General features: G+C 37.9%; 5 protein-coding genes across 7 annotated transcripts; 2 read left to right on the forward strand and 3 right to left on the reverse strand.

Moving 5' to 3' along the window:
- Positions 1-18: 18 nt before the first annotated feature.
- LOC124193909 (von Willebrand factor A domain-containing protein 8-like) lies at positions 19-7,331 on the reverse strand. The gene is made up of 26 exons (XM_046587898.1): positions 6,970-7,331; positions 6,645-6,886; positions 6,400-6,567; positions 6,010-6,333; positions 5,538-5,885; positions 5,318-5,478; positions 5,072-5,250; positions 4,762-5,009; positions 4,441-4,701; positions 4,222-4,370; positions 3,990-4,146; positions 3,726-3,903; positions 3,446-3,651; positions 3,324-3,385; positions 2,758-3,256; positions 2,503-2,682; positions 2,293-2,438; positions 1,999-2,227; positions 1,817-1,935; positions 1,556-1,722; positions 1,286-1,485; positions 1,073-1,228; positions 782-1,011; positions 342-728; positions 240-276; positions 19-181 (listed from the first exon to the last, which is right to left on the reverse strand). Exons 1-26 carry the CDS (start codon positions 7,184-7,186, stop codon positions 68-70), a joined length of 5,364 nt encoding a protein of 1,787 aa, XP_046443854.1. The 5' UTR covers positions 7,187-7,331; the 3' UTR covers positions 19-67.
- Positions 7,332-8,165: 834 nt separating this feature from the next.
- Positions 8,166-9,285, forward strand: LOC124193934 (insulin-like growth factor I). Its single transcript, XM_046587913.1, has 4 exons — positions 8,166-8,552; positions 8,631-8,739; positions 8,815-8,917; positions 8,984-9,285. The coding sequence occupies exons 1-4, from the start codon at positions 8,369-8,371 to the stop codon at positions 9,167-9,169; spliced, it is 582 nt and encodes a 193-aa protein (XP_046443869.1). The 5' UTR covers positions 8,166-8,368; the 3' UTR covers positions 9,170-9,285.
- Positions 9,286-9,464: 179 nt separating this feature from the next.
- LOC124193921 (myosin heavy chain 95F-like) lies at positions 9,465-16,366 on the reverse strand. Of its 2 annotated transcripts, none has more exons than XM_046587906.1 (12): positions 16,256-16,366; positions 13,918-14,101; positions 13,651-13,854; positions 13,418-13,582; positions 13,047-13,323; positions 12,930-12,983; positions 12,511-12,865; positions 11,826-12,444; positions 11,388-11,747; positions 10,306-11,318; positions 10,130-10,237; positions 9,465-10,051 (listed from the first exon to the last, which is right to left on the reverse strand). In XM_046587906.1, the coding sequence occupies exons 2-12, from the start codon at positions 14,099-14,101 to the stop codon at positions 9,656-9,658; spliced, it is 3,735 nt and encodes a 1,244-aa protein (XP_046443862.1). In that variant the 5' UTR covers positions 16,256-16,366; the 3' UTR covers positions 9,465-9,655. The 2 variants fall into 2 exon arrangements, with proteins under 2 accessions (XP_046443862.1, XP_046443856.1); XM_046587900.1 differs by lacking the exon at positions 16,256-16,366 and adding an exon at positions 14,331-14,613.
- Positions 16,367-17,636: 1,270 nt separating this feature from the next.
- On the reverse strand, positions 17,637-21,130 carry LOC124198150 (pyridoxal-dependent decarboxylase domain-containing protein 1-like). The gene is made up of 12 exons (XM_046593846.1): positions 20,646-21,130; positions 20,471-20,566; positions 19,992-20,343; positions 19,859-19,930; positions 19,692-19,793; positions 19,529-19,630; positions 19,205-19,459; positions 19,036-19,140; positions 18,807-18,965; positions 18,625-18,740; positions 18,426-18,553; positions 17,637-18,359 (listed from the first exon to the last, which is right to left on the reverse strand). The coding sequence occupies exons 1-12, from the start codon at positions 20,996-20,998 to the stop codon at positions 17,878-17,880; spliced, it is 2,322 nt and encodes a 773-aa protein (XP_046449802.1). The 5' UTR covers positions 20,999-21,130; the 3' UTR covers positions 17,637-17,877.
- Positions 21,131-21,424: 294 nt separating this feature from the next.
- On the forward strand, positions 21,425-22,899 carry LOC124198168 (diphosphoinositol polyphosphate phosphohydrolase 1-like). Of its 2 annotated transcripts, XM_046593875.1 has the most exons (5): positions 21,425-21,650; positions 21,747-21,866; positions 21,926-22,081; positions 22,144-22,228; positions 22,293-22,899. In XM_046593875.1, the coding sequence occupies exons 1-5, from the start codon at positions 21,648-21,650 to the stop codon at positions 22,397-22,399; spliced, it is 471 nt and encodes a 156-aa protein (XP_046449831.1). In that variant the 5' UTR covers positions 21,425-21,647; the 3' UTR covers positions 22,400-22,899. The 2 variants fall into 2 exon arrangements, with proteins under 2 accessions (XP_046449831.1, XP_046449839.1); XM_046593883.1 differs by having other exon boundaries at positions 21,425-21,866.
- The last annotated feature ends 6 nt before the right edge of the window (positions 22,900-22,905 follow it).

Below are 22,905 nucleotides of genomic sequence, written 5' to 3' on the forward strand. Positions count from 1 at the left end.
GAAACAAAACAAAAAAACGAGGTTTTTGAACTTGGGCTGTACTGAACATTGCTGATAAACATCGGTGTTATGTAGACAACAGAACAGATGTAAAAATTTGTTGCAAAATTTGAGGCAGTTTTTCCAAGTCCATGCAAACATAGGCGCTTCCTGCCGGCAGTTGCTGGGAAATTCGATTGGCCTGTAGATAAATTTTGTTAAGAAACCGTATGTGTATGAAAATATGGTCGAATAATTACCTGGTCACCTAACGAACCTATAAAAACGACTGCTGATCTGAATGTTTTAAAAATAATAATTTAGTGCCCTATTTAGTTAAAACACAATAAAAAAAATAGTACCGAACATTATCCGTAGCAGTAAGCGACTGAGCCAGATGCACTGCTGGAATACCGTAACGATCTAGATTGGCGTCGGACAAAAGTATGACAAATGCTTCGTCTAGATCGGTTGACTCACTTAAACTAGCAATTGATTGCTTTGACGCTTCCAAAGTGTGGTCTCCGGCCATGCAAAACTGCGAATGAGCATGCATGTTGAGTAGAACTTCGAATCTCTGCTTGTCGTCTTTTGGAGGGCGACCAACGTTAACTAACTCAAGGTTAAGAGTTTCTCCAGAATGCCCAACTATATCATAGCGCCATTTTTCAGAGTGACCCTCTAAAGCTTCCATAAATAACAGTACAGCAGCCATTTCTCTTTCGAGGCGATGGTCGTAGCTATTAAACCTGAAATAATACTTATTATTTATGATTATTGCTTTGAATAGAGCCGTTTTTACCTATACATGCTACCCGAAACGTCGACCAAGAGCCTTAAATGTTTTGGCTTTTCCGCTGGTGCTCCTAATTCGGGATGGAGTTCCGCTCGACGACGATATATGTTTTTTTCGCCAGTTAGACCTTCAATGATTTTAGAATCATCTAAGTCTCCGTAAGTCTGGTGCCTGATCCATTGTCGCTCTTTGCCTTTTGCTTGAATATTGTCCAGGATAACTTTCAGGGCCGTTACCTGATAAAAAAATTAAATAATTAGCCAGAATTTCGTGTTAAAACAAATATAAATTGCGCACTTGTTTCTGGACACTTGAAGAGAATTTCTGATAAAGTTCTGCGTCAACGGGATCCATGCGAATTTGTTTTAAACGCTCTTGATATGCTTTTTTACCCATTTCCCTTGCTGCTCGTTGGATTTCCTCAGGCACCGCTGCCTTATCTTCATCCGATACCTAATAAAATTCTAAGTTTAAAAAAGGATGATGAAACTGGAGTAAAATTAGAAATACTTGATGAACATCATGACCAGCGTCAAGTCTGTAAGGTCCACCACGTCCACCTAGACCAGCAGTATCCCTGCCGCCAGTTCCACCAGCCCAAGTATTGCCACCGACATGAGGCGTATTTTTCGGATCAATTTTTCCTACTTTTGGACCTGATAAATCACCACTTTTTTGGGTGCGTTCAATTGTTAATTGCCCAGCGTCATCTAGAGAGTACATTTAAGGATGGAATGTTAAAGTTTGAATTTGCACAAAACTATGAAAATAATTAAATACCGCCAACGTTACTCCTCCAAACTTCGAGGGATTTCGCAATTTGTGATTGATTGACCTCCCACAGTCGAATAGACCCAGAATCGTCTACAGTAACGACGCTTCCTTCGCCGTATGAAGCCAGGTGAATCTTGGAATCTGAATTACCATAACGACGTCTTTGGTGTGAACTGTTACCAGAGGCAAACAATTAACATTTAAGACTTTATCCAAACTTAATAGGCTTAAACATTGTCACATTGTTATTGGTCAAACATATCATACTTTGGTACAGGGATGTATCTCAGGGTTTGTCCAGTTAAATCGGCCACTTGCAAAAAATGTGAATTGTTCCCATGGTCAACAGGTTTTGGAACCTCACTGCTTGGTACGAGTCGCGCAACCTTGTAAAGCGATAACAATAAAATAATAACAAATGATTCTTAGCAGAGAACAAAATGAAGTACCGAGTTATTCTGTGGAAGTAAAACAGCATTTGCTGAATCGGAGCAGGCGTAACCGGGCCACACAAGAAGTTCGTTTTGGGGAATAGTCATCTGAACCGCGAAATAATCTTTTGCAGTAAAAAACGCCTTGCTAGCCGAATGATTTACTATGTGGGACGTAACGGGGCCTAACGGCTCGGATTCTTCAATCAATCGCAGTTGGCCGTTTTCGACTTCAAAGAGATATTTTCTGCATCAGAAAATATTTGTTATTTTACAGATAGCTGCATATTTCACATATGTAAATCAACTCACTTATTTGACTCTCGTGACTGGATAAGGATGTTCTCATTCATCACAAGGTGGACACTTTGAATATCAAAATCCAGTTCATATATTGAGCAGTTTTCTTGGTTAGTGTTGAACAATTCCAACTGGCGTCCGTGTGGTTGATAGAAAACCTAAAATGAAAGCTGAAGTGAGGATTGCGATAAAATATCATTGTTTAAATGGTCATCAAGTTACCAGCATGTTCAATTTGGATAATGCTCCAGCCAAAATCATTTGATTACTTTCAGTATTTTTGCTACCGATCCATCTCTGGCTCAAACGCCCGAGTGAAGAATTTGTAATAGATGGAGTCGTCCGGAAATCACACATACCAATTTTCTGGTTCATATGATCAAACATCAGTAACTTGCATCTCTGTGGATTAAGAAGTCGCATAAAAGATGTTTACTTGAAAATACATATTGGAAAACTTCTCTTAAATAGTTTTACTTCTGGATCAAAAATCAATATTTGATTTTTCATGGCCGCTATTTGAAGCCGGCATTGGTTTGCGTAGAAACCGGAATCGACGAAGCGATCGAGCTGTGTTTCCAACAAAGAATTGGTCTTTAAATCAAGAGTGTACAGCACAGCTGGACTAGTTGTAAGAATGTGAATAAAATCGTTCTCTTCTGAAGCCACTAAGCCATGGATCCATTGCGTTTCGCCGATTGGTAATTTCCAGTTGGTTTTCTGTTCAGAAAACCAGAGAAGTCGCGCTTCTGTTGGTGACAGTTGAGAGTTTGTCCCACGTGACGAAAACTTTCCCGAGAGACCAATTGATTTCTTAACAACATTTGGTGCACATGGCTCTAGGAGTTTCCACTCGCCACGAAATATGGGCGCAGCCAGGGGCTGTTCCACTGCAAGTGCAATATTGTTTACACTGGCGCCCAGGGGAATTCCATGTTCGTGAAAAACGCGAGTGATCAGTTCTTTCACTTCCGAACTATAAATAGGGAATTGACAATTTTTAAAAACTTGTGCTTACAAATATATGTCCGCAAACTGCTCACCTATAAGCATCAAAGTCAAAGACATTGGAAACTGTGCGGACTACGCCATCTTTCGGATAGCGCTACCGAAAGTAAATAATTTATGTTAATTTTGAACTTGAAAATGAGCGAATTCTTATTACCTCCAAATGTTTGACGACGTTGATGACTTCTCGAGTAGAATATGGATAAGTAAGCATGCCTTGATCGGCAAGGCTTCTTAATTGAGCAAATGCTTGGACTATTGATGTTAAAGTTCTTTTTTCAACAGAAGGCCCGAAATGGCGTAGAAGTTCCAGTTCAGATTCAAAACTTGGGTTTTCTACGGCATGAACGCTGAACACATCACCTATTAGTAAATGACGCAACAACGATCATATTATTGGTTATGTACAAATAAACATTGGATTCAATGATACGCACCCAGTGATGCAAAGAAGTCGTTTCCAAGGAATGGAAAACCTGGTCGATTGGCAAGGACAATCATTCGAAAATCAGGATGTAGTCTAACAATATCACTCTCTTTCGTGTCACATCTAACTCCTCTGGGTAAAATTCGGCGTCCGTCTGCCAAAAGCATTTCACCGTTTTCAATCAAAGTCTGTTGAGAAACAATATCATTAATGTGTGAATAATTGTTTTTTATCGGGCGGAGAAATTTAAGTTTAAAACTTGTAGAATATTTACCTTGAGAATGCATGTAACTTGTGTTGGAGCTTTATCTGCTTCGTCTACAACAAGGACGCTACCATCTTGAGCGGCTCTTACCAACGGCGAGTCCTGGAACTTGACGATACCTTGGAACACTGTCGGCTGAACTGTTAAACTTTGAACGGTCGTGTCACTATATCCAATTGTGATAGAAAAAAGTTAATGGTTTAAATTATTGTTCAATCAAAGGCTGTAAAACATGACAAACCGATGGAGTTGAATATATTCTCTAGGTCGATTCATGAGGGCCAACAGCCTGTCGATAAGGCGGTTCTTGCCAACACCTTGATTACCAACAAGTAACAAATGATCTCCAAGTAGGAAATCCTGAAGTAACGCTTCCAACACCCGCAGATGCTGAAATTGGGAAAAGAAAAATATTGGATTAATAAAACAATTTGTTTGAAAATATTATACTGTAACTTACTTGATCGGTATCATAGAAAACAACATCTGGTACTTTAGCCATGTTACCCTGTTCATAAATCTTAGTTTTTGTTTGGCCTAGTTTTAATATACCGCCTTCAACTGAACAAGTTAATTGAGAATCGCCTGATTCCAGCTGTGTTGCTTTTTCCATTCCGCACGACTTCATAGCTTTGAAAAGTGCTTCTTGGGGCATCCTCGGTAAAAATTTTGACAAACAAGTCCGTTCTACTAATTCCCATGGATCACTACTTGGGTATTCCTAAATTAATAGATAACCATTTAAATATTCACATTTTTTAAATTTTTTAATGACAATTACTTTTAAACGTTTTGCAAGTCGGAGAAGTTGTCGAGTTGAAAGGGAAGACGCTAAACCACCTAGAGTTGGATCACTTGAATTACGTAAGTGTTGGGCCAGTTTCATTATAGGATGCATAGACATGGCAAGTTTATCTCCTATTAATGCTTCAAGAATATTGATCTCTTCTGCCTTGTTCATCGGACGGAGGGTGTGATAAAAGAACATGGAAAGAACTTCGGGAGAAAGCCAATGACTTGAAGTTTTTCCTGAATAACAGCGTTAACATAGATTTATTACATGAGAGATAATCGATAATGTATTATCATACCCGTTGAGTTTGGAGGTTCGGCAAGCGCGACGATACGGAAATCCTTATGAACCTTTAACAGCTTCTTTTCAGCCATGGCTTCATCCGAACAATTTAAGTGTTTTTGAAGAGCATCGTATCGATCATGGCGAAGAATGCGAGATCCATCAAAAAGTTGCGCTTCTCTCTCATGTACAAGACTAAAAAAAAAAGAAGGTCGTCGGGCATTCAAAAATAAAAATGAAATTTTCAAGTAATAATGTGCACCTTTGGATAGTAAAAAGTGTTCCCGTATTAATGCGATGAAGACCGTCCAATACAGCTATCTTTCCATCTATAGCTGCTTTTAGGAGTGCAGAGGGAGTCCAAACGGTATCACCGTTCGGCAAAGTAGATCTCTGTTGCAACAAGTCCCGTGATGTCATATCCTACCAATGTAAAGAGTGAATTAATCTGCCATTGTAAAATTTTTAGAAATGAAAACCACCTGATACAACATGATAGGCTCTATTTCTAATGACAACACGTTAGCTAATTGTCGAATAAGAGTACTTTTCCCGCATCCACGATTTCCTATCAGACAAATGTCGTGAATCTGTATCGATTCTTTTAATTCTTTGACGATTTGCTGGTGGTAGTCAGTCGGAATATAATCTCCAGTTGCTGTTCCACGCGACATTGATGGAATTGGAATGTTTTCTGTTTGCAAATTGTTGTCAATTTTAAACGTTTCCATAAGATCTTCTACCATCTTCTGGCCGTCTTTCGTTAAAAAGGTTTTGTAAGGATATAGGCGTTGCAGTACACTACCAACTGAGAGATTCGGATTATTTTCCTATGATCACGAAGAAAACAAAAAATTTAGTATGAGATCATCCAAGAATTTCTGAGATTTTCTGTCGTATTTTATATACTAGCTTATAACAATGTAAAATTGCAAAAGATACGAGAAACTATACCATCAGTGCAGCTGCTAAGGGTAAAGAATCAATAGGAAAGTCAGGCAATCCTTGGGCTTTTGATTCGCTTGCATTAATCGCGTACGCAAAGGAAGCCAATTCAATTAGGGAATTTTCTGGAACTCCAGGAGCGATTTGTGTAAGAGTTGATAACTGATCCTTGAATGGTTTTTGGTCAATTTTTAAAGCTTGAAAACGTGAACGTAGCGGAGGATCTAACGGGTGCCCACGATACTTTGGAACGGGAAGTCCCAAAGCAATTACCCTGAATTTGTCATCAACACGGACCAACTTCCACTTTTCAAGATCGGTAGAACGACTAGCCTGCGAATGGTTAGTTCATTTATAAATGCATTTTGTTAATTATTAATTTAGGTACGCGTGTAATACCTCAAGAAGTTTGTCATAGCGCGACGACGAAATTAAAAGCCTGCCATCCTCCAAAGGCATTTCTCTATTTTCTAATAGATTATTCAAAACAGGCAAAACATTTCGTTCTGTTTTTTCTATTCCATCAAGGATTAAAATCCTTCCGTGAATAGCAGCTCTTACAGCAGCCTATGGAAAAAAAAAACATTTAAATGTTGCCGGAAAACTCAAAAGACCCTAAATAATATTAAGAAAAAATGTTGTACTTGATCTTCAAAATGAGCTGAGCCATTGTGAATCTCCCTTCTTTGTTTCAAATCACTTTCAGTGGTGTCTCTAGAAAGAGCAATATACTCAACCTCCTGGTTAACTAACTGAGCATACAAGTGTGCAATTTTGAATTTTTCTGGCCCAGGAGGGCCAATCAAAAACATATCTTGGCCAAGGGCATCTTTTTGCAGCATCCATCTTAGCTTTTTTAAAGTAGATTGATCAGGATCAATGTTGTCTTCAAAATTAAAAATATTTATCAATCTTTAACTAAGTTACATTTATATGTATCGTCTATAATGATACCAATGCTCAGCTTACCATATTTTGATGGGATTAGTTCAACATATTTACTCTCTGTCAGTTTTCTAGAAACACCTCCTATAACCAATTTTTCTTCGTTTTTAAATGATTGTTGCGTCAAGGAAATATATCGCTTGGAAATTTTTTCGTAGCAAACTTTCGAACGAATGCTTGAGTGACCGGCATTATACCTTGACAAATGGGCACTTACTCGAGAAAGACCTCTAATATACATTCTTATCAAACAAAAATAATCTTTTCAATAAAAAACTATTATGAACATGTTCACGAGAACAATATGTTTATATAATTCACACAAAAAACAGAGTTGCTCGCTCGTCGCAACTCACAACCGCTTGTAGCAGAAGACAACTTTCGAATGTTTACAAAATAGCTGTTGCAGACGATTTTTCGATATTTTTAAATGATTATTTTATGAAAATATAATTACTTGAATTTCCAAAGCATCACTTTTCCTAATTCCAGCCAGTAAATAATAGGAATGATTCGAAGAATTCTGAGTAAAGGATTCGGTGTTGGGTTATGCGTTTTACAGTATGGGTGCATAGCACATTGCTTCGTAGAACACGTCGCCGAATTGGTCGTTGTAAGTCTTTTTTTTTCACGATTTTTTGATTGAAATATTTTTATTATTCTCGTTGTGATTACCGTAGTGCTCTGGCCCCTCAATGGAACCGACTATATACTCGGACGACATCATAATTTCAGAACACATCACCACAAAATTTTCGAAATATGAACGAGGAGATGTTGTAATTCTGAGGTCCCCTTCAAATCCCCAAATGTTTATTTGCAAAAGGATCATAGGAATTCCTGGCGATAAAATAAAAATCAACTGTATACAGCACAATGTAGTTCCCCGAGGTCATATTTGGTTAGAAGGTGACAACAAGAGTAACTCTACAGATTCAAGAACTTATGGACCAGTACCACAAGGCCTAGTACGTGGTAGAGCTTTGTGCAGGATTTGGCCCCTGAATTCAATTCAAATGTTAACATCAAATGTTTGAGTGTATATACATATATTAAATAATGATCATAATTATTTGTGTTTTGTAGTCTCTCCCTCTCCTTGTGAGTGATTAATTTGCTGTCATATTTAGAAGAAACTTTTTATTGAAAAGGTGTTCTTTGTCAAGAGGGTGTAAGGCAATCTGGGTTCATATTACACACTCGTACCAAAGACACAATGGTACCCTAGTTTTATCTGTCCCTATCCATTGTTGTACATCTTTTGAATTGTATTGAAGGGTGTGTAAGCCTACGTTAATTATGTTAGATCGAAGTATGGAAAACAATTCTAAAAGTTACGTTGGCTATAAATATAAGAACTCCGCTGCATTCGCTCTCATTTCCAGTCGTATTATAGCTAGCGCTTTGATTCAACCAAATAATAATGCTTTTACTACAAGTTTTAACTTTTTGGGTGACTTTAACAAGTAGTTATGGGTTAATTTATTTGTACCCAAATAATTCGATTGCGAAGCATTACTGCGGAAGCAGTTTGTCCGGAGCACTGTTTTCCGCATGCAAGAAGAGCGGCTTCGTTGCACACTTTTCTCCTCGATCCGAATTCAATCGTAAGTTAATGTTGGTTTTGTATAACTCGATACAATTCGTTGATAACATCAGCCATTCTCATTAACACCTCATTTCAGGAAGTACGAGAGGAATAATTGACGAATGTTGCATGAATCCGTGTTCAAATGACCAATTGATCCAGTACTGCCAAAAAAAATTTGCCAGAATTTCTATATCTAAAAAAAGGTGCGCATCGTGCAGAAAAACTAATGCAAACGCAACAAAGTAAACTATAATAACCATTGAAAACTATAATCACAGGAAGCGATCTCAGCATTTCATAGAAACCAACAAGGTTTCAAAAAGTAAGAGAAGCCCAACCTGTACATGCAGATCCAGAGTAAATTCAGCACGATTTTCCAAGGTTTTTAAAGCTATAACATTTCTTAAATTTAGTTTAGTTTTGTTATTTCTATTTTTGTTTTACTAGAAAACAAAGAGAAATAATAATCGTATTACGAAAGCTCACCAGAGAAAAAAACAGTTGATGCGCTCCTCAACAGCAAATCCAAATATGGGGACGTCATCAACCGAAAGCCAAGTTGTCGCGGAAGCTCAGTACATTGATGATTGGACTGGAGACGAAGACGGACTGTTTTTCATTACTCCGCGCTAGAGAAAGATGATCTTAAGAGCCTTAGAAAATGGCTATTTTACTAGTAATTCAGTCGACATTAAAGCAGACTTACACTTTGTTAAAGGGTGTACATGCATGTACATGTACAACAACTTAAAAAAACTTACATAGCGATTATTTGAATACACTAGAAATTTTGTCGGCTTCCATCAATGTTTCACTTAAAATGCCACCAGTGCTTTAAATCTTAAAAAGAAAAAAGATAAAAAAAGGACAAGAGCACCACTAGAACCTTGTAAAAATAATGCAGTCATGATATCCATGAAAAAGCATGTAGATTGTAGAATGCTATGCCTTTTATTTTTCTAAGGTTAATAAAGAAACAGCTTTAGGATGGAAGGAGTTTGGAATGCACTACTGATTCAAGTTAACCTCGCCACTTGTCGCGTATATTCTACTAGGCCTAAAACGAAATTGAAACAGTAAAAATATTAATAACACGACATAAATTTTGGAATGACAATGTTATTTAGCTGGCGTAATTGCGGCCTTGCGGTTACGATCAGCTGGCCGTACGTAAGTTGCACCTCCAGCCTTTTCCCACTCGCGAACGAATTCATGCTCAAGAATTTCTGCTCCCCTTTTACGAGTTAATCCTGTCTCATCCAAACTTAACTCACACATTTGCATATCATCAAGCCCAGCTACCAATAATACTGGAGGCTTATCTGGATGCAATTCCATTTGCCTTGCAATCCATTGGCCATCAAAATGGGCATACCAATAACCCTTTTTATCAGCAGGTGCACTACTATCTGCATTTGGTTTGACAAACGGAATGCGGAAAAAGCGCTGTGCATCAGAAGGAACCATCACCGATGTACGGGGTCGCAACACGGGTTTGCTAGCAGCATCCAACACCTTCGGGTGAAATAACAAAAGCGTGTGGTCGTTAAAAGAGGTAAAAATGAGTTATTGTTTGCTTTTTTCTTTAATTACCGCTTGGGGCACTCTTTGATTTTCATCCATCACTGCAGTCCTTTTCTTGTTACGGGCTTTCCAAGCGTGATAAACCTTTAAGCGACGGTGAAACTCTTCCCGGCAAGCCTATATGTAATTAAGAAATGTGGGAGATGTAATCGAGAAATTTTGTTTGGAAGGATTGGGAGCATTACCTCAAGCAACTCAATATCGCAAGAAGTATTGATAGTATCACGCAGTTCAGAATACTTCCATTTCGAGAGGTCATACTTTTTGCCAGCATACGCAGCTCTTTGCAGCATGACAACATCTGAACGACGTAGCTGACTGCTAAGATCAGCATCATCCACTTGTCCATTGGTCTCTTGCGCAAGGCGAAGAGCCAGCTCGTGATCACGTCGTTCTTGTTCCAATTGCTCCAACAGACGAGTCTGGTTAACCCCATTACGCTCCAACTCGGCTTGCAACTGTTCGGCAGCACGACGATCATCTTCTTCTTGTCGTTTACGAGTTTCCTCTTCAGCTTTACGCTTAATTTCCATTTCTGCTCGTTTTCTCCGGTTATCTTCTTCTTCCAAACGCCGTTTTTCTTCCTCCTCTTTCCGCCGACGTTCTCGAGCCATCTCTTCTTGAATTTTCCGCAATTTTTCTTGTTCTTCAGCCGACTTTTGCTGTTCAACTTTAGCTTTCAGAGTCTTCATGAGGTCATCAGCCTGGTGCTCCAGTCTAACGACGACCATATTTATTTCTTTTTCAGCGATTCGTTCGTTCTCTTTAAACGAGCGGGCAGCATTTTCCATATCTGCTTGCAATTTCTGCATTTGCTGCACTGAACTTTGTTTATCCTTCAACATATGAACAATTTTCTCCGATTGTTTGACAGATTGTTGAAGGGCTCGTACTTGACGCAGCCCCACAATTCTAGGACGGTACTTTTTACGAGCCAAATGCATTCGCACCGTTTTCTGTATGATGATCAATTGTTGGGCTCGGTATAGAATTTTATTCTTCAGCTTAATGACGCTGAGAGCGCACCACTGAGCTTTTTTCCAACGAGATTTAAGTAGCCATTGTCTAACTAGATTGACCAATTGACGCAAATGATCCGAGTCAGAGCGCATGAGTGTATCGAACTCGGAAAATTTCCCGGGACGGAAAAATACCTTCGTCAAACCAAATTTGAAATCATGGTCGTTCAAATTCAGTGCTATATAAATGCGAAAAATAGATATAAAAAACTACAGAATATAACTATTATTTAAGAAAATGAATTTACCTTGAAAAAGAGACCTGCAGAAGAGACGTGGATCAAGGCGTGCAAGTTGAGGTGGTAATATCGATTTATAGATATTGTATAAATCAACAAATGGTGCTCTCGATGGATAACCCTGTTGCATGAGTTCTAAAACAGACGTCATTCCCGAACACTGAAGTTGCGAGAGGATCTGACCCCCTTCGAAAAGATGATCAACCATTTTGAGATTGGGTTTGACGCAACGAATGAAATTTGTTCCGGTGCTGCGTAGTTTTTCCATCAACTCATTGAGTTGCATTCGAAACTTGGAGCCGACGCTAATGAAAGACAACTTTCCTTTCCATTGTTGGGAGCTGTTGCTTGTAGAGGCCACAAACAAACCTGCAAAATACGTTAAATTTTCCAATTTAATAACGATAGAACTACAATTCAAATGTGGATATTTCCAAAAATAATCACTTTTGAGAAAAGGGTTGTGGCTCTCCTGGATGATGCACTCGAGGGAAGCGTGAAGGGCATCATTATTTTTTTCAATGAACTTGGCCGTCTGGTAGCAAACAGCTCCGGCAAAATGACGGATCAAAAATCCTTCGTCATCGCGAATTTCCCGGTGGTCCCGCAATTTAGATTTTCGTGGCAGAGCTAAACGGAAGTGGTTAGGGTTGGCCGAGTGAACGGTGGAAGTGAAATGCGTATGGTTCGATTTAGGCAACTTTGATTCTTCATCCAGGAGATAAAATATTCCGCTGGTGCGGGCCTCAATCAGATCGATGCAATCCTGATTATCTACGTACACGATTTTTTTAACACCTAAACCCTCCTTATCATACAAAAGTTGTTCCTCCTTCAAGATTCGCTCGTTGAAAAACTGTTGTAGTTTTTCATTGCAGTAATTGATGCAAAATTGTTCAAAACTGTTGACGGTGAAATACTCGAAGCCGGCAATATCTAGTACACCGACATAGTGCATGGATGACTGGAATGGAATGCTTTGGTTGATCCGATGGACGATATAGTCAAATAGGCGGCTATAAATAGCTTTTGCTAAAGCATCACGGGCATTGCTGGCTTCGAAAACCTAAACGAAGTTAGCACATGTGTTCAGTACACGGAATGAATACTCAAAATATCGAGGCATGAATACCTTCAGTGGAACCATGATGACAGTACCCTTTATGCCTCCTTTACTTGGCTGCATTACTCGGGAAAGTAGGGCATGATGGAGTTCTTCTGGATCCACACCGATCAAAGCCGAGGCGTTTCGTAATGCTTCATGGCTGGATTTCGCTATTTGACAACCACCACGGGCATCTTCAGCATTGTCTTCGAATGTTATATTTCCAAGATGCAGAATTGCGGCTACGGCAGAATAAATAGCAAGTTTCTCATCGTCCGACATCCCTAAATTACTCAATGCTTTGTCAGTTTGCTTGAAGTCGTTGGCATCGTCCAGCAATGGATCGTTTAACGATCCTCGGCTTCGATGCTCTTTACTCTTCCTGAATATTACAAATTATCAATAGGAAATTTTATACACTTATTTAGAAAAATGACAACTATTACCTATTAGGATCTATTGAGCTATCGGAACCCTTTGAAAGAAAATACTGGGTACACCTAATTTAATGTGGTTAATAACGATAAAAATTTAATTGAATAAAGCTATTAATTGTGGCATACCCTTGAGAAAGGTAGTGAAAGTGGTCAGGGCTACGCAACTGGAGTTGTCCCTTGAGCTTTTCAGAAGCGCCAGCACACAGTTGATAAAAAAAGTGATAGTTGCGCTCTTCTTTGCTTTGTGTCACAATACGCGACTTCTCAAGTAAGTAATGAGATATAAAGCCACCAGCGATGGTATATTTGGATGTAAAATGGATTTCAATAAATTTTCCAAAACGACTGCTGTTGTTGTTTCGCGTAGTTTTAGCATTTCCAAAAGCTTCCAAAAGTGGATTAGCTGTGTATTAAAAAAAAACGTTATCGTTATCCTAGGTTTAATGGCCACTTTAAATCAAATCAACGATCAAGATTCAAGATCTATAATTTTTTACCGTCAAGAATTTGTTGTTCAATAGGTCCAGCTGACAGCCCCCCTGATTCACAAAGATACCTAAGGATATACTTGGTTGATTCAGTTTTTCCAGCTCCAGATTCTCCCGACACCACAATGGACTGGGATTGTTTTAATACTCTCATATCCCTAAAAGCTTTGTCAACTGCATACATAAAATAATAAAAAAATAAGTAAAGTATTATTTGTTAGCATTACTGATGAACTATTTACCAACAGCAAACACATGTGGAGGCAATGTTCCAAGTGATTTCCCTTGGTATTTCTTGATAGCATCTTTGCTATAGAGCCCCTTGATTTCAAAGTAGGGATTCACTGCAATCAGAATGTTAGCCACATAAGTGTAAATTTGATCTCTCTTGTAGCGTAATGCAACATTGTTGAGAAAAGTGGCTTCATTTAGAAACATCAAAGAACCTATGAAATACAAGTTATGATGATTATTAAAATTTCATGGTGAATCAACAATAAAAATATTACAATTGTCATCAACATCTTTGTTGTCGTCTTCTCCTGCAGGATACACACGATCATATGGACACCTAATCTCCTTCAATCCTTGTTCGATAGGCAGGACAGTTATTGCTTCACTTCCCAAATCTACTATTTTGCCCAATATGAAACCTCTGTGAACATCAGGAACCCACACTTTTTGGTTATCCATCTGAAAAACACAAAAAAACACAAACAGCAGATCAATTAATAAAAAATTCACAACATTGAACCTTGACTGTCAAATTTTCAAAAACATTTTCAAGCCATAGCGCTCAACGCGCTTCAATGTTGGGGTTTCATTTGTCAACCACTAGACTGCTATAGCCGACAAAAGCGACAGGTTACCAGGCCACATAATTGAATAACGAGCCTTTGTGTTCCTGTAAATATTTTCGTACCATCACTTTTGGTGTTACCGGCGCATTTTCGGGCGCGGAAGACGATTCTTGTATCTTACAACCTTTTGCTGCCATACTAAAGTTTGTTTGGTACAATTTCGATTCGCATTTGCACAAGTGTCAGCTTGAAGTCTCAAACTCCAAATGGCAGAATGACTGCCACAGACAAAAAGCAGAGCAGACGATGATGGAAACGTCATCAAATAGGACCTGTCTATCTAGAGTTTCTAGACTGCCAGAAACCAGTTAACAGTAATCCAGTTTACAACAGTAACAAAGGACAGTAGCAGGTAGCAACAAGGTTGCAACTTTAAATTAATAATTTCAACCCTTACACTTCTTCGTGCATCAGAATGTAAATAAATAGGAAAAAAACCTCGAATAAGGAAATCAGGAAAATCGCTACAAAAAATCCCCATTAAGACAATAACGGAAAATACTTTGGATTATTAGAGATAAAGCAGGAGAATAGGGTTGTCGAACGTTACTCAGATATGTACATATGAAACAAGATATGAAATAAGACCGAACGATCATTTATCGTGCTAGAATAATCTGACATTGCATTATAACCATAGCCATCTGCTAATGCTATTTCGTCGCAGCAGTTAACTATAAATAAGACATTTAATTCTTGAATTTCTAATGACACAAAAGACATGTGTACAACAGGAGAAAGATATTCGGAAACGGGATAAAAAAATAGTTGAAGATTCCGGTGAAAAACCTCAAGGTTGTTCACCCGCTACGAGCGCATGCACAACCAACAGCAGATGGTCGAATGATCATCCTCGTCTTAGCCCACAAAAACCCCTCGGATTCGTTCACATCGCCGTTGCCGCTGGATGCTTTCTGAAAAAAGGTGAAAATCCAGTCAAAGAATTTCGAACACGAAGAGAACTGTTATTATCAGCAGCAGCTCTGGTCTGCTGTGCAAGTGCTATAGCGCAAGGGATATGCCGTGTGGGTTTTGTTTGTTCCAACTTTTCTATCCGTGTGAAATGAATTTCCAACTAGCGCAATAAACTGGCCAGCCCCACCAAACGGAAACGCTAATGATTGATAAAAGGAAGTGGGAAATAGTTGAAACAGAAACCAAAGCACAACGAAATAAGAACGAACAAAAGCAAAGAGGGGGAGGGCCAAAAAGAAGTACAACAAGCGCTTCAATTTGAGGGCAGATGATTTACACTTGGCCAGTCAACCGCTTCGATACACCAGTCGGACCGATCTTCCAGGGCTAGTTTTTTTTTAAGGCCAAACTACCTCATACAAAAGCACGAAGTTAAAGAGAACGGGAAAAAAACGAATCCCGGAGAAAGTTTTTCTTTTTTTTCCCGGGAAAATTTACAAGAACATAAACATGTCGTTGCGGTGATCTCCCATGGGTCATTCAACCATTATCATGTAGTATGAAAATAACTTAAAAAATACTTCTATCTTAAATCTCAAACTATTTGAAAAGTCATAAAATCCAAGTGAAGTCATGTTTAAAAAAAAAGCAATATTTGTTTAGATTACGTTAAACGACACACTCAGTCAGGGATTATTTAAAGATATGATGCCTGTTAGATTTCCTAAAATAATGCCATGAAAATGGACGAAGGAAAGGAGGGGGCTCAGGATGGCAGGAAGTACTAACCTTTCATTTTTCTTTCTCACCTAACTTCCCTCGGCAAACATATGACGGATTGTATTACACATAAGTTCTTTGTGTTAAAAAATAGGCCATTTGTCAGCGTAGCGCTCGACTGTTTTTGATAAATTAATTTCGATAAGAAACGGAATTTCGGTCCTTTTTTTGCATCATTGACTGATGACGTCAACCCAATTTCAGTTGACTCTTAATTAAGTTATCGCGTCAATATGACGTCGTGACGGAACGGATAAGTAACCTTTCGTAAATTAATTAAAAGAAATGGTACCTTTGATGTATATAAGTCCTCTGGGCTCTGGCTGCCTGTGATGTTGCCACCAAGGCGACGGAATGCGATCGCAGGATTTAGGACTGCTGAGTACAGATGGCAAGGGGCGAATAATTGATAGGGAAGTATAGTACAGCAAATAGGTATAGCGCTACACACCTGTCTTTGGCTCGGATTATGATTGGCCCGTGCGTGTTACGTACACAGAAATTATCTTTGAAAAAAAAGCAGACTCCCTCTAGTGACCGTTCCAAACAACTCTCATATTCGAAAAATACTAAAAATCAAAGGCCATCTTTAGCTCGATAACAGCAGTGTAAAGTAATGAAAAAAATGCCAAAATTTCTGCCAAGCCCATTTTATTCACCTGTCTGGCTTCAACCATACTTTTTATTAATTTGACATAAAAAACCACACTTTCTCGAATCAAATAAATCAACTCACACGCCTTGTTTCAGTTTTTAGTAAAGGAACAACAGCACTTTTTTGCATACTGCTTCCCGATTGGCTAACGTCTTCTATATATACCAACATGGGATTATAACATCTAAAAATGCAACTGCAGAGCTTCTCCAGACAGCTAGCTATGGTGACCGAAATGGGTACAGAACAGCGTGAACATAGTATTGACAAAGAAACCCTGTTTGGCTATGTAAAGTAAGCAGAAATGTACGTAGCGTAAATTTTTGCAAAACTTTCTGCCGAATCTTGTCACATTCTTATTTTTAGATTTTTTCTCCTATAAGAAAAATTGTACAACTATTTTTTTTAAACTTTACTGTTTAATAGCATTTAAAAATGTTACGACTCATAAAAATGTTTAAAAAATATCTAAATTTATTTTGCATCTAAAGCAGTAAGTAAGCTATCAACACTTCAATAAGTGTCACGTTATACTATAACGGTCTGGGAGTAGATCCTAAAAAATACAATCATAAATTGATTGTAATATTAAAGGCTTCGGTGTTGCTGGTTTCAGGTTCAAGAGAACGGTAATTCAAATTTATGAAAAGATTCACCTTTTGATCGACAAGAGGGAAAGTACCGTGGGAAAATGGCCCGTTATCATTTTGGAAATGTATTTCTTTTTTTCCCCTTTCGTTGTTTCCTAATGTTTTTTTATTAAAGAATAACCAATGCGCATAATTAATATTTAGCCGTTCGTAACTGCGTAACTCCAGGCGCTCCAGGAGAAGCCAGAGTGAAAATTTTACTAATCCGCGCACCGCGCGTCATGTGGTTTTCCAATTAAGTGTTTTGCATACATAAGGAATCGATGTATGAGTTTTTGCTTGCTCCCTTGGACAGCATAGATAGTCGAAGAGTAGCACCCGCAAATCAGATATTTAGACTCAAGATGGATAATAAAAAGTGTTCCAACTTATAGCAGAAAACAGGTTTATTTAAAATTGCAAAGGGGGTAAACATGATGTGGGAGAGGGCTCATTTAATTGAATTGTTTCAACCAACAACTTATAAATACTGATTACGAAAAAACAGGGAATGTAGATAAACAAGGTAACATAATTAAACGTAGCGATAAAGAATGAACAAGGGAAAAACCGATACCGTAAAAAATAACCCAATAGGAAAAAAAGGGGAAATAATAAGTTATCTGTAATTCACTCAACAGGTGCGTTTTTAGTCTCTTCACTTTCAACAAAAGGCGTTTCTTGGTTACTACTTAGAGCTTCAGAAGCCTCTTCTACTACTTCAGAAGCCTCTTCTACTACTACAGAAGCCTCTTCTTTTACTAAAGAGTGAATCGTAACTTCACTTTTTTCTATTCGGCCATTTTGCAAATTTAAACATCGTCCCTTAACAGACGTTTTCTGGGGTGGCGAGAAATAGTTGACAAGAGATCCTACTACTGGAATGTGTCTTAATAAACCTTCCTGCCAGAGCTTTTCTTCCGTTTCTCGTTGCAGCTCAGCTTGTGCTTCTTCTATACCTTTACGAATCATGACTGCCATAGTTTCTAGTGCCAAAGTTGATGCTTCAAGATCAAGACCGGTTTGACGCACTAGATTGGCTAAAGCTTCTACATCTGTGATGGCCACAACCATTCCAAAACGTACGCAAGACAGGCCATCTCTTCCTTCACCTGGAAATTAAATTTTTGTCTCGTCGATTAGCCAATAAATCTGCAACGCATTCAGGGCACTTTTACCTAAAGAAAAAGCAGAGTCCGTTTCCTTCAACTTAGCAACCAGCTCTCGATTTATCCGGTTAATTTCCTCCTTGCCTTGATCAGGTAATTGCTCCATATTATCCGATCGCCAAGCAGCAGGCAAATATCTTGAGATAAGAAACCACTATTATTATTAAAAATGTCTTTAAAATATTAAATGAATATGAACTTTGCTTACCTTACTCCTCCAAGCCCAGCCCAACCAGGTAATTCGACAAGCTGAAGTTCTCCGCCGCTGACTTCAATGATTTTGTTAAGAGTTTTTTTGTGTTCTACTGTCGCATTTAAAATTTCCTTAAAAACAAAAAATAATTAATTTAGTTTATCACATCCAGAATTAATTTAAAAAAAAACGCGTACCAGTTGCTGGTCAAGACTTTCTAGGAATTTTGCTAAAGTTTCTATGGAGGGAAATGACTTGCAATCGTAAGGCGAAAAGCGAAGCGCATATCCACTCTCATCAACATCGATAATGTCCATGTGAATCTCTTCACAGGCTCGTTCTAGTACTTGAACAAGCTGTGTATGCAAAAGACAAAAATGTATTTAGTTTTGTTAAAGGATCTCAACAAACTATTGGTATAATTACCCATAGGTTCAAATCATCTAGCAAATTCCCGGGGCATTCTCCAATTTCTTTGGAGCTTGGGCGATACTGGAACACTACAACTGGTACAACACAATCCATCAAAGCCTATGCAACGGACAAAATATATAACATAGCACAATTTGTTAGATGAAACTTGTATTTTACTCACCGCAGGCTTCGTTTTTTCGCGACCGGCAAGTTCTTCATCGTCATGAATGTTCATCGTATCTGATTCTGAAGACGTATCACTATTTTCAGGCAAATCACTCAATTCTTCCACCGTCTCTGTTTTAGTTGCTTCCACTCCCTCATCGTCATCATTACTATTCGCAGTTACAGTTGCTGGGGCATTTCCTAAATCATCTGATAGAACTTCTTTTGATTCCACACTTACTTGCATTTTGATACTCTTTGGTATATGGCTCTACAAAAATGATCATCAAAAAGTTAGATGAAAGGAAAAAAATTATGGAGCACTATGAATAGAACGCACCATAATCAGGATATTCGGAATTGTGATCAAGTGATTAATTAACAGTTTACTAAGTTCAACCGCCGTCCGAAAACGATTACTAATGGTTGACGAATCTAAACTCTGAAAATTCAAAGTATAAAGTTAAAAATTGGTTGTTATCACCTGCATAGAGTTTGGATACCTGAAGTGCAAACCACAGAGGAACCACACTGAAAGGTGAGCAGTGAGACGGGGTCAAATAGACAGCTCTTTGCAAAGCTATTTCGCAATGACGATACATTGTCTTTAAACACAGTTCAGAGAAAGATTAAAAGAGTATTTAATAAGCAGTTGATAAAACAATCATACCACAAATGGTAGGCTTGGAACACCCAGTAATTGCTTCAAGTCCAAGTGCAAACTATCAGCTATTTGAAGGTTCTAATTTAAATAAGTTATTATTAAGGCAGCAAATAATCTGAATATATAATCTTTATTTTACCTTTTTAGGCTGATCATGAAGGCTGAGGTGATTTATTAAATGACCCTCCAAATGAAGCCAAGCATTAAAGCGCTGAGCAAGATGGGAAATAGCTACCAAGTTGTCAACTTGGCCAGAGTGGTGTGACCCACAAGAAGCAATTATCATCAAAGGAACTCTTTTAGCAGCAAAATCTTCAAGCAATGATTTTTCCATTTTTGTGAGATGATCAGCACCATGCATTTTCATAACCTTAACAGAGCTAGTTGGAAATCCCAGCTTTTTACATATCACACTCCCCAGAGATGGAATACACAATGGGCTAATGTATATGGTGGGTGGGCAGGAGTACAATGCTTCATATCCTTGTGTGCTGAAACAAATAAAAAAAAACATGCCATAAATTCAGCTTATAAAATTCTTATTCTAAAATAACACATTCATAATTTTTAAATACATAAAATTACACAAACAAAAAGAAAATAGTGGATATATGATACCTATACTTAGGATAAAGATTCAAAAGCTGCATTTGAATTAATGGCATAATTGCTGCAGTTGCTTCTTCATGAGCATAACAGATTCCATCTGAAACTCTAATTAAATAATTGAATTTTGAAATTTGATATGCAAAAAATCTACAATAAAAATGACTGAAAACAATAAACAAATTACCGAAGCAAGTCTAGTAGTTGAAAGCAACAGTGTTGCAAAAGTTTGGTGACTATGATTTCTTTTCCTGATGGAACTGCAAAATCTAGATACCCAGCCAACGAATAGGAACCAAGAACTCCTTTTGTCAGACCATCAAGGCCATCAAGGATCTTTTCACCTTGCAAATACTCGGCGATAATTTCTCGAAACTTTGTAAGCACTTCGTTATCCTTTTTTAACAAAGTGGAAGGGGTATCGATGTCTTCAGATTCTAATACAGGTTCTAAAGTTGGTTCTTTGATTTTGTCCACGTCTTCTTTTTCACCAGTATCCAATAATTCCACTGACGAATCAAATATTTCTTCCATGTCCATTTCAAGATTTTCCGGTCAAAAGAGAATAAATATTTCGGATGTGAGGAACTGAAAGACACGTAGACATTACTCAAAAGACAAATATTAGATATTTCTTCTTACGTGTCAACAATCAAATGCTGGTTAGAATTTTTAGGCCGCACAGCTGTCTGTCAAAAGGAAAATGCAATATGGTATTTGTACTACTAGCGCCAACTACTAAATTCCTCCGAATCATGGATTATGGATAACCGTTCATTCTTATAAAATACTCGGGAACTACCAGTGCCATTTTATTTTAAAGATTACGTAATTTTTTTTTTATGAACGAAATATTCGAGTGATAAAAAAAAAACACATTTATTTTTTCCTTTCTTTCCCTCGTTTAAAATTCACATCAAGAGATGGGGCTACTAACAATCTTAATTCTGGCCTTACTGTGATTCTGTGAAATCACTTCGTTTGACGTGACTTCCAAGTCACTCTCTACATCTCTACATATAGACAGTCTATACGTGTGCAATTTGTTGTGTACGCCTCTCTTATTAATAATTTCTCGACGCTTTTTAACATCTCTTGATCCGGTGGTTTTGGTTTGAAAAATAATATCAACACCAGAGATAGAACTGCAATCCACATAAAGTAATATAACACGGATCGTTCTTCAAGTATGGATTACTCGAAGTGAATACCGATACCGAAGCATTGCAATCTCACTTTCGTGCCTGTTTTCAAGTCCAAGTTGTTCTTTTTCTTGTTAACACTGTAGTTTTCTGCAGTAAAATATAAAATGGTAAAAGATAAGCCAAACTCAACTCGAGTGTATGATGGTGATGGCTATAGGAAAAGGGCAGCGTGTGTATGTGTCAAAGAAAATGATCATAATCAAGTAGGTTAATGTTGACATGAACCAGAATAGTAAATTTATAACATTGATTTTTTTTACAGATTCTTCTTGTATCCTCTTCCAATGAAAATAGCAGTTGGATAGTTCCTGGTGGTGGGCTTGAACCTAATGAAGAGCCTCCTGAAGCTGCTGTTAGAGAAGTCATGGAGGAGGCAGGAGTTTCTGGTCGTCTAGGCATTTGCTTAGGTGTTTTTGAAGTACTAAATTTTTAGAAGTCTAATATAATGTCACATTCCTCATCAAATCTTAATTTTTTTAGAATAACGAACGGAAACATCGAACCACTGTTTATATTCTACACGTTACAAACGAACTGTCCGAGTGGGACGATTCCAAAACAATTGGTAAAATGAATTTCCTGTCTACGTTTCCAATTTTATTGAGTAAAATCCAATTTTTTTCCTTCAGGGAGGCGTCGTAGATGGTTTGAGTATGAAGAAGCTCTTGCACACCTAACTGCTCATAAGCCCCTAATGGCTCAATGGCTTTTGAATAAAGCAGAAGCCCCAAGATAGATCCCAGAAAAATCTGATTACTTAAGGACTGAGTTTAGTCCCATTTTATATTATTATTATTGTCTTGCTCTTTACTTAAAGAATTAGAAATTAGATCTAGTCAGCCTCCCAAGTTAACTGGATAACCCATGATGTTACTGCTGATAATTTCTGCTCTTCCATATAATTTAATTTTTTTTAAATTATTATTTTGTTAAGAAAAAAAAAACTTTGTTTGCCATTTATGATCTGCTAACTTCCTTTTTTGGGAGGGGGGGGGGGTTGGAAGTGTAGCGGGGTTGTAAAATTTATACCTGACAGCATATTTATAACTATTGTTGAAAGGATTCTGTAAAAGGCTAACGAACTTTCACGACGAAGAAACGTCCATATCGACCCAAAATTTAAAGGTACAGAAAGTGGAGTTGAATTTATTTTGTTCTTTACTTAACGGCAGTGCAGAGGAATTTCGAATATTGGAAATGAATTAAGATGGGATAATAAATGATTCGTCAAAATTTCATGAA

Source organism: Daphnia pulex, chromosome 1 (genome assembly GCF_021134715.1).
Source record: "Daphnia pulex isolate KAP4 chromosome 1, ASM2113471v1".
In the NCBI taxonomy this organism is placed as follows: domain Eukaryota; kingdom Metazoa; phylum Arthropoda; class Branchiopoda; order Diplostraca; family Daphniidae; genus Daphnia; species Daphnia pulex.